Here is a 10,815-nt window from a genome sequence, read left to right as displayed (position 1 = left end):
TGTGTCTGGATTGCAGGAAGAGGGTTTAAGGTGTGTGCTAAGGGCTGAGCCACACCACAAGTAGAAACCGGAAACAACACAATCTTGGTTCACAGTGTAATCAGCTATCCTCCAGCTGCTGTTAGTGCCACATTAGCAATTTACTTGAGTACTTAAGCAGGATCTTATGCATGTCTAAGGTCTGTGTTTTTATGGCCATTTTAACTAACAACCAGAGATGGGCGCCGAGATTTAAGGTGCTTCACAGAGTGTTCATTCCCAGGTCAGCCACTAATTGTATGGATGCCACTTTGTGTCACTATTAACATAAGTCTGCGAAGTGGAGCACAGTCTGTCAACTATCACTGAACTCTCTGGGGTACAGTCATTCAGGCCAGCAATACTTTACATGTGATGGAACCACTTTCATGTTAGTTCAGCCATAGAATCTTTTGATTATGATATTACTTATTCAGGCCACATAGTTCTCAGGGAATGAGAACTGGGAGATATTCCTAAATTCATTATTTATTTAATTTTCATTACATTAAAACTTTTAATTTTGTGTATTGTCTGTGTGTTTTGTGTGTTGCCAAGTTAGCCTGTGGAGGTCCGAGCACAACTGTGGGAGTTGGTTCTCTCCTCCCATGTGGCTCTCATTGATCAGGAGGTCAGAGTAGGGTATGCGGTGCCTGGAGCTAGATTTGGGTGTTATTGAGCCACCATGTGGGTGCTGGGAATCTAACCCGGGTCATCTGCAAGAGCAACAGCACTCTTAACTTTGGAGACATCTTTTTTAGCTCCTTAGAAATATTCTTAATTATATGTGGATCTTACGATTTAGCTTGAGGCCCATGTGAGGCTTGACAGTTTGAGGAAATAGCTGAGAACTGGAGCTGCTCTTGCGTGTTTGTAGCAGTACTGTGGTCTGCTAGGACTGGAGCTGCTCTTGCGTGTTTGTAGCAGTACTGTGGTCTGCTAGGATTGGAGCTGCTCTTGCGTGTTTGTAGCAGTACTGTGGTCTGCTAGGACTGGAGCTGCTCTTGCGTGTTTGTAGCAGTACTATGGTCTGCTAGGAGAACAGTAACAGCTCATCTTCTTGCTTTTCAGGACCTGAATGAGTTTAAGGAGATGACAACATGTGTCTTCCCCAGGTAAGCCTTCTTTAAGAGCCCTGACATTTAAAACACTCAGTGAGGCGTATACAGCACAGTCAGTTGAACAAGCTGGGAAGCGATTTAATGGATGGAATATCCCCAGCTTTACCATAGTCGACTGTTTAAATTTACAAGTAGTTTGATCATGTCATTAAAGATCAGATTCTAACTGAAAGTATAAAGCAGTTGACTTCTCCCTTTTTCTCTCCTGCATCCTGCGGTCTGAAGGACTGGTGAAGGGTCCTGTCAGAGTTCTGGCCATCCCACACATTCCTCATCTTCACTCCTGCCGTCCAGTGTCTGCTTCTCCCTCCCTGGGTAGCCAGGCCCATTGAGCACTCAGCTATACTTGAGGGAAGGCAGGTGCACACTGGCAGGATCTTGGTTAGTGGTGAGTGCAGGGTAAAGAGCACATACACCTGGGAGCAGCCTCAGAGAACTGGTTCGATTTATTGGGGGAAACAAAGGCTATTTAATCCTTTGTGGGGGATTTGGGGGTGAGTGTACATTATTGGCTGAGGCTTGGGTTCTGGGGTTGTCTCATTTGTATGAGGAAGAATTCTAGGTGCTGCTGGACTTGACCTTATAAGGGGAGAAGAAGTTTAACCTAATCATTGCGTACATGACCTCCTCTGAAGAGGCAAGGGGCAGGGTATAGGATAACATTCACCAGGACATGCAGGCCTAGGACCTGAGGGGACCAATCCTACTCCTGCCGATTATCCCCATTCTTGCTCCAGGTCTGTTTCTTCTGATCCCATTGCTCCCTGGCCCCACACACCTCCCATTTTTCATTAATGCCAGTACTATTAATGTTTCTCACAGTCAACATTGCATTGCATGCTAGTTTGACTATGCTATTTTACATGTGTGATGAACCATGGAGCTTAAACAGTATGTCTTTGAAGGAGGGCACATTAGGGTACCTATTGCTGCTATAGCCACAGTGCTTATATTTATGTGGAACTAGATTTAGATAGAATTTTTCCATGGTCACTCTCTTCCCTAGTATTTCTGTTCCCTATAGTAGAGTAGTTAAGTGTTCTGTTTTTTTCCCCATTGCTGTGATGTATCTACTAAAATCAGCTGGTGCACGGTTTGAGGGTACAGTCTGTCTTGATAGGAAAGGGATGGTGGGGCTTTTGGAGTTGAGCACTCCTCACAGAACTGATCAGGAAGCAGAGGGACTTGGCTGCCTTTCTCTCCTATCTTACCCACTCAGTGGAGGTCGTGCTCCCTGCTCTCCTGGTGGGTCTTCCTTCCTCAGCTGACCCTCTGGAGACTTCCTCCAAGGCTGACACAGAGTGTGCTCATAATTGATTCCAAATCCAGTCATGTTGACAGTGGAGCTTAGCTGGCACTGTAAGAAATAGTAGCAGGAAACTTCTCAATGCTGATTTTGGCTTCCATAAGAGTTCAGACTGTGCAAACCAGATGGTAGCAGTGGGCAGTGGCATTTGGAAGGGTGGATCCCATAGAACAGTAAAATGTGGAGTGTTTGCCTCGCTTTCAAGGTGGATGCTAGCCTCATTCACAGGGACAGGAATGCAACCTGTTCCTTTGACTTAGTGTGGACTGCATATAACACTTTGGTGAGGGTGGGAAGCCAACAGATGGGACTCTGTCCTCAGCTCATCAACCACATTGCCACTTGGTTCACATTGACCAGTGTGTTTGTTTCATCTGTCCACTTCTATGTGTTTCATGAAAGCATTTAATATATGAAGAGTATGTTTTATTTATAAGGCATTTTAAGTACTTTTATATTTTAACAAAGTACATTTTCAATATTGATTATCTATTTTACTTACCTTACTAAAATGTCTTTTGTTTCCAGACTCTTGGATACTAAGTTGATGGCCAGTACACAGCCTTTTAAGGTATTATTTAAATCTGAACTATCACTCACATGAGGTAATTTGAAATTTCTGTTTGTTTGAGACAGACTCTTGGTATGCCCAGGCAGGCCATGACTCACTCTGTAACTGATATGATAGTAGTAGCCTTGAACTCCTGATCCCCTCCGCCTCTGCCTCCCAAGTTCTGGGATGCAACTGTGTCCAGCTCTCTTTGGAATTTTTTGTATTACTACAAATAGCTCTGGAATTCTGATCTAGTTAAATGCTATTTCAGACACATTAAAAAAATTAGAAAGGAAGAAGAGAGAAATTGGAAAAGAACAGAAATAATATAAAAATGTGAAGTTATCTTTATTTTTCCCATTTTTGAATGTACACACACAAACACACACACACATACACACACACAGGATTTCTCTGTATTACTGCCTTGTCTGTCCTGGAACTTGCATTGTTAGACCAGACTACCTGAATTCAGAGATCCACCTGTTTCTGCCTCCCAAGTGCTGGAATTAAAGATGTGCTCAGTCCCCGCCCAGCTTGTAATGCATGTTATTGAATAGGATATACCTGCAAACAGTTCATCCTCTCTCTGCTTGCCTTCTTATTTTGCATATTTGGACATATATTCTAATAAGGATAATTTAAGTTGATGTATTTACATTCTTGTCAAGGACTTTCTGAAGCCTGAACAATACACTAGGACAGTGCTTTCCAGTTCTGTGTCTCTGCCAGCAATCCTGGAAGTTAAGAACTGCTTGTGGCTTTTCTGCAGCGCCTGTCAAAATGCTGTCATCCCCCAACCCCTCAGCAAACATGGAAGTTTGTTTTTCTCCCTCTGCCACAGTTTTTTTTTTTCCATACAGTTTTGCTTTTGCATTTGTAATGAGGTTGGCTTTAAACTCTTCATCCTGTTGCCTCAGACTCCCAGGTAGCTGGGATTACATGGGAGCACCAGGACTGCCTGAGTTTATAGGTTTTACACTGTAAGTCTTCTATTCGTCATACCTTTCAGTAGTGTACCTTGAACTTGCTCCTTTCACAAATGTATTCTAATGGCTTTATTCACAAGAGGGCAGTATGGTATGCTTTTTCCATCTGTATACCCTAAGTTGGCTCTCCTTAATCTCTTGCTCTGAGATTAAATGTCCTAATTCTCCACTTATTGCTTTGCAGGATATCATTAACAACACGTCCCTTGCAGAGTTGGAAAAGCGGTTGAAAGAGACACCTTTTGACCCTCCTAAAGTTGGTAAGAATATTGAACATGAAAACCATCAAACTTTGGAAATTACTAATATGTTATGTGAAATTTCTTAGAAATGGTAATGTGCTATTTGTGGACTTTGGCTGGGCTAACTTTTAGTCCCTTGCTAGATGGCTGCTTTCTGAATAAAGATGGTATTCTAGTTCCATGTCTAGCTATATCCACATCATATTAAGAGAGTTTGGTAACCATTCACTGTGACGTTGGCAATTAAAGTTTTAGGGCTTTTATTTCCTAATGCTTGGAATTCTCCCAAAACTAAATGTATCCTTTTATCTGGTGCATTGTTTGAACAGAGATAGAGAGTTAGTGACTGATCATTGGAGATGCAATGAAAATACATTTTGGGTCTCAGAAAACCCAAGGACTGGATGTGCTGCCGAGATGAGAGCACACCAGTGTCCTCTGAGCTTAACAATATCACTGAGGAAAGCCAGACATCAGTAGGAACACTTGGTGTCACATGAGCTAGTGTTACCCACATTGTGCTGCTGACCTTCAGTTAGCATTCTATGGGCTGTGGCCAAAGACAACTGATCATAGCACTAATGGTCCAGAAGTTGGTGATTCAGGGTAGTAGGGTGGCATTTGCTTCCCTTGTGGGTAATAGTCCAAGAATCCAATTATGATGAGAGCTGGGTAGAGGGAGGGAAACCCATGCCCTGTGTGTAACCGTGTAATGGGATAATTGATCTGGGGAATAATGGGCTTTAGCAGGTGGTGTCTAGGTTCTTACTTAAGCACTACATTGTTAAAAGGCTTTCTTTCTTAGCAAGTGTCAAGCCCAATATTTGGTATGTAAGGAAATTAAAGAACTCTTACATAAAAAGCATAAATGGTTCCAGCCATTCCATCAATAGTTTCTGATGAGGCAGTGGCCTTTTTAACATTCATTTCCTGCTTGATTCTAGGAAATAATTATTTATGAGTAAAAGCTGTATCCTGTCCTATTATTTTCGTATTATATTTCTTTGGTACAGAATTTACTCAAAAGCAGATTATTTTTCTCACATTCATTCATCACTTGTATGTATCAGTGTGACTAAGAATTAACTTATAAATGGTTTTGAAGTACAGTCACCCCATGGACTAAGGGCAGCATTATAGCAAGCTCTGATCTATTTTGAGGTTGAGTGTGCTTTTGACTGTATAAATTGCTAAGCTTGGCACAGCCAGGGGCCCTGCTGAATTTAGTTGGACTTGCTTGTTTTATGTGAATTATTTGGGATACTGATGGATAGTGGTTATGAGCATATGGCATGTTCCAGGCACTAGGTGAAAACTTAAACAACATCTTACCATTTGCTACCCTTCCCCAAAAGCCTTATGAGGGAAGGTGGATTATCATCTCATTTTTAAAAACTTGGGGTCTTAGGGGTACAGTGCTTTGTCCAGGGTCATGTTTGTTTGAGTGATGGAGGAGAGGTTGATGGTCATCGTGTGACCTCTCAGTATTGCTGGTTTGTCATTTACTTTGTAGTCAAGGATGGGCTAGAACTCACTATTTAATTTAAGCTGGTCTCAAATTTGCTGTGGTTCTTTTGCCTCAGCTTCCCACATACATCGATTGCAGGTGTGGCCACCATGGCCAGCTCAAAGTCCTGCTTAATCTCTACTTTGCCCTACATATATGGTAAGAATAGCAAGGAGGAATTGTCACAGGATGGGAAACGTAAGATTGCAGATGGCCGTGGAAGCCTACATAAGATTGAGAAGGCTCTGGTCAGTGTGGCCATGGAAGGCTATAGCTGAATCTGGGTAAGGAAACTGAGGCCTTTTGCTTTTGGTCTAAACTGAAATTCCCACTTTTAGGGGTTTTGTTATATTATAAAGATAGAACTGAGAAATAAGACAGGTTTATTTGTATCTCCAGGCCACATATACAATACACAAGAATGCAGTTTGGATTTGGCCGGACTTCATATTTTGCAATGCTCTGGGGGAAATTGATCGTTCCTTTTTTTCCTCTTTAGAAAGTGCAGAAGGCTTTCCAAGCTATGACACAGCTTCTGAGCAGCTTCATGAGGCAGGGTATGATGCCTACATCACAGGACTCTGCTTCATCTCCATGGCAAATTACTTAGGTACTTGAGATATATGTTTCTATCAACTAGAGTGGATCTCTCCTGTTTCTCGTTAGCTTAGCCTGGTGTGATGAATTACCAAAGACCAGGCTTAGATAGCAGATTTGTGTTTCTCTTGGTGCAGGAGACTTGGAAGCCCAGGATTGAGGTGCCCACACCTGGACACCAGCTTTCCGACATTTGTCATTTCTTGTGCAGGAACCAGTTACCCTACTACCCCCCAAACAGCTCATTTAAGGATAACATTGTTTGGGATTTGGCTTCCACGTGGGAGTGGGGAAGGGATGGCAACCTGCATCTCCACTGTGGTCCTAGGGTCTGGCCATCCTTATAGAAGCAGGAGGGTGTTGAGAGGGGGATACTCGGGAAGGGACAGCTGACTGCTGCCTGTTGTAAGGTGTACAGACCTTCAAGAGCACCGTTTCTCCTCATTGAATGCAACACACACTGTCTGCGCTTCTGCCCTTTGACCATGTACTGTGTATAATACCCTGCTTCTCTTCACTAGGTTCTTTACTCAGTCCTCCAAAAATGTGTGTATCTGCCAGATCAAAGCTCATTGAACCCTTTTTTAACAAGTAAGTAATCAGAGGGTTACAACCTGGGTCTCACACTGTGGACAAGACCCATATCTTGGGGGACAGGGATCCAGGGTAGATTTCAATGAAGTATTTCTCATCTTTAGTAGCTCAGGTGTTTTTTGAAAGTAGGAATTGACTTTTTGGAAAGAAAGTATTTCTGATGGCATAGGTCTTTTCCAAAACTAAAAGATAGTGGTTTGGGCATTTACGCTACCTTCAAGCGTGTTTTAGTTAAACCCACTTCCTATCAAACTTTACATGTGACATTATTATTTTTTGTATTTGCCTTATTAACTGATTACATTTTATTTCTAAGGAGATGTTAGATAAATAGTATGCTGATCTAGGAAGCCATGCTTGTAATTGCATGCTCATTGGCTCTCTGTTTGCCTCTTTTTCCTTTTGTGGTGTGCAGGGGATTGAACCATGATCCAGTGTTCTCCTGTCCATCTCATCTAATGAGGGAAAAACTTGTACCTACTACTTCTCAAGAAGTCTTAGGTTTGGAGCATTTTTCAAGAATCTCAAAGATTGTTATTTCACAGTGTGGTTTATGCTTGCTTGGCAAGGTCTAAACTAAAGTTGTAGATGTGATGCTTAGGCATCTAAGTCTGTCTCTGTGCCAAGCCCTCAACCTTCTTCTTGGCCTCAGCCTCTCTGACAGAGAGATATTAGATTCTGTGTGAGCCAAAACAGAATGAGGCAGTCACATCTATCATGGTGTGAAACGGCTATTTCAGAGTTGGGAGTTTCATCATTTCTGTACATCATGTGCGGCAACTCCATTGTACTATGGCTTTACAGGGGAGAATATTGTTTCCTTAGGGTGTCTATATTAACTACAGATCCACAGTTCTCTACTTGGTATGCTGTAGTGACAACTGCTACTTCCAAACCAAGATTCTTACAGGCTCTGGATAGTGGTATTCCCTGAGTTAGTGAGTTTTATTGTGAATTATAATGTGGCTTCCTTTTTCTTTTTTCTCACTATCTTTCTCCTATCATTATTAATTTTATCTGTGAGTGTTTTGCCTACATGTATGTCTGTAAACCATGTGTGCTCCTGGTACCTTCAGAGACCAGAAGAAGGAGTTGGATCCCCTGTAACTGGAGTTTGTAACTGAAATTACAAACAGTTGTGAGCTGCCGTGTGGGTGCTGGGAACTGAACCTGAGTCCTCTGGAAAAGCAGCCAGTTCTCTTAGCTATGGAGTGGTCTCTCCAGTACCTCTTTTTTTCTATTTTTGTTGGTATTTTATCTGGAAGTTCAGAGAAATATGTATGATATTGATGGCCTTTTCAAAAGAGAGCTATTGTGTGACGTTTATTGGAAATTAAGTTGAAGTTTTTTGGCATGGAAAATGAGTTGTGCTAACACACAAAGTATCTTTGGTGTCTGGCCAGCTCATTAAGAGTGGGGGAAAAAGTGAAAAATAATTTTCTTAGTGTTTACTTCTTATTTTGTAGCAGTGTTTATTCTTTGTAATTCTTCTTAAATCTGTGCCATAGACCATGGGAGCCACTAGTGCCAATACATATGATTGAAGTTTCGAGTATCCCTTGCCTTTTTATGGACATGGTATTTCATTCTCTGTTCAACAGTATTTTTCAAATTGAAATGTTTAGTTCCTGCAAATACTTGAAGCAGAAGTTCTCTCTCGATTCCATTCAACTCCTTGCAAAGTCAGGTGTTGTGGATACCGACTGGGTTAGAGGCTGACTGCATCTAGCTTCTGAGTCTCACATGTCCCCAACAGAGCAGAACAGCCTGAGCAAGAGCTTTTCTGCATGAGTGTTCTCTAGATGCTGTACAGCAGTCTCATTCCAGGATTTCAGGCTTCTAATCCCGGTACTGGAAGACAGAGTCTGAGTAGCTCTGGGCTATACAGTGAGCTCTAGTTCCACCTAAGCTACAATGTGAAACTGTCTCCACCAAAAATATAAGGCTTCATTTAGCATGAGAACATCTGTCCATTTAGGATTTTTCTTTTGGAGGGGCTAAATACATATCTAAAATAGTTGAATAGGGGATAAGATCAGGAATCCTACGATTTTCACTAAGAGATTGACTTTTAGCCTTATTTTTCTTATTTGTAAAAGAAAGATATTTGTCTTACCTTTGAAGAGAAAATATTGTGGTTTTCCTACTATGTGTTGTAATATCTTGGGCCTGTACAGTCATATCTTCTGATGCACCTGCAGTGGGGGGCCACTGCTACTTTTGACATCTCTTCTGTTGTGGTCTAGGAGTTACTGCACAGAGCACACGAATATTGATCTCAGTCGGACAGGGATGGTTTATTGTATACACACCCTGATACTGATCAGACCAGGACCACAAAAAGGAATAACCTAATTGTGGTACTCATCTGTCCTGCAAGCAGGCTTTTTACAGGAAAAACCAGGTTCAAACATTTAAAAGGCAATGGGGGAGCAGTATTACATTTTAGCTTACTTACTAGACAGAGTATAGCTGGTCTTTAAAAGCTGATTGGTCCTGAGTGAGGTAAGAGAGGTGGTGAGCGAGGGAATGTTTGAACATTGAGATAACAGAGCATGAGTATTATAATCATAACTCTGGCTTATTAGTAGCATTCTTCAGTGTCAGCCACAAAAAACACAATGAACTCATATGTATGTGCAGGAGGTTCTGCCCGGTCATCATCTCTGACTCAAGCCATAACAGTTTATATTAACCTTTAACTCGATGGGTTCTATGTAAAGCTTTGTGGAATTCCTTAAGATTAACAAGCTTCAGGATATATATTAACAGGATATGTGATCAGCATGATCCTGCTCTGAGTCAAATTATTTTTATGTGTCAATGACTGGTAGGCATGTTACAGCAACAATATGAAATAGCTGTCAGGCATGGAACAGAATGGCTACAGCTATTCTGGGGTTGGAGGAGATGGTTAGACCACATCTTCCTTCTTAGCAGTCACGTTGCTCTTGCAGATCTGACTTATCATATTAAAACTTTCGTCTTTTCATTTTTCAAGTTACCCCCTTTATAAACATCAAACATTGGCTTCCAATATTATATCAATTAATGATTTTAGAAAAATATAACTTTTCTTGCTGCAGGACATTTGATCACAGTGTAACTCCGAGATTGTATTATTTACTGAAAAACCTGTTTCTACTTGTGGTGTGGCTCAGCCCTTAGCACACACCTTAAACCCTCTTCCTGCAATCCAGACACACCCTTAGTACACACCTTTAATCCCAAACAATGAAGGTAAAGTTAGTGTGTAGAAACACCCACATTTAAAAGTGATATCTAATTGAGTAGCAGACAACCTGATGAATCAGAGAAAGATCTGACAGAATAGGATATGCCCAACTTTCAAGAGAAGAGAGGAAAGGGAAGCTACTTAAGGGGCGGTACAGAGAAAGGAGGCAGTTTTACCAGGACAGTTATAGAGAGACAGGTTGAAGAGAGACAGAGAGAGAACAAGCTAGACACAGGTAAAGACAGATCAAGCCAAAGAATAAGAAGGAGCCTGAAGAGTAAAACAGATTGCCAGAATTAGTTTGAGGCCAAGCAGAGCAATTCAGGAGAGAAGCCAGATTGAATCAGTCAGTTTGGAGAAGAGTTTGAGCCATAACAGCTGAATTGAAAGAACTAGAAAGGGTGAGCTTACTCAGTAGTAAATAAATCTCAGAGGCTGAAAACATTCTAGGTCTAGATAAGATTGTTTGGAGGCTAGAAGCTTCCAGGACAAGGCCTAGGTTAGCAGCTTGAGGGGTAGTACGCCTTGGAGACTACAATTAAGATGGGAGAATAAAAGGTTCTTTTTCTGAAGGTCAACTTATTTCATTATCTTATTTTTTTATTTTTCTTTTGAAACAGGTTCTCGGTTAGCCTCTGTCTTCAGACTTTCTG

At 41.5% G+C, this 10,815-nt stretch overlaps 1 protein-coding gene across 6 annotated transcripts in view; it reads left to right on the top strand.

Annotated features, from left to right (window-relative positions):
• Positions 1-10,815, top strand: part of Parn (poly(A)-specific ribonuclease) — a 138,439-nt gene that overhangs the window by 36,951 nt on the left and 90,673 nt on the right. For all 6 annotated transcript variants that reach the window (XM_031363092.1, XM_031363090.1, XM_031363089.1 and 3 more), the window contains exons 14-18: positions 1,090-1,133; positions 2,974-3,016; positions 4,172-4,247; positions 6,236-6,346; positions 6,855-6,924. In XM_031363092.1, coding sequence (XP_031218952.1) covers positions 1,090-1,133; positions 2,974-3,016; positions 4,172-4,247; positions 6,236-6,346; positions 6,855-6,924 — 344 coding nt within the window. The remainder of the gene's footprint in view (positions 1-1,089; positions 1,134-2,973; positions 3,017-4,171; positions 4,248-6,235; positions 6,347-6,854; positions 6,925-10,815) is intronic.

This window comes from Mastomys coucha, unplaced genomic scaffold (assembly GCF_008632895.1).
Source record: "Mastomys coucha isolate ucsf_1 unplaced genomic scaffold, UCSF_Mcou_1 pScaffold12, whole genome shotgun sequence".
NCBI lineage: Eukaryota > Metazoa > Chordata > Mammalia > Rodentia > Muridae > Mastomys > Mastomys coucha.
The sequence above is the reverse complement of the archived record's forward strand: the minus strand, read 5'-3'. Positions and strand labels throughout refer to the sequence as shown.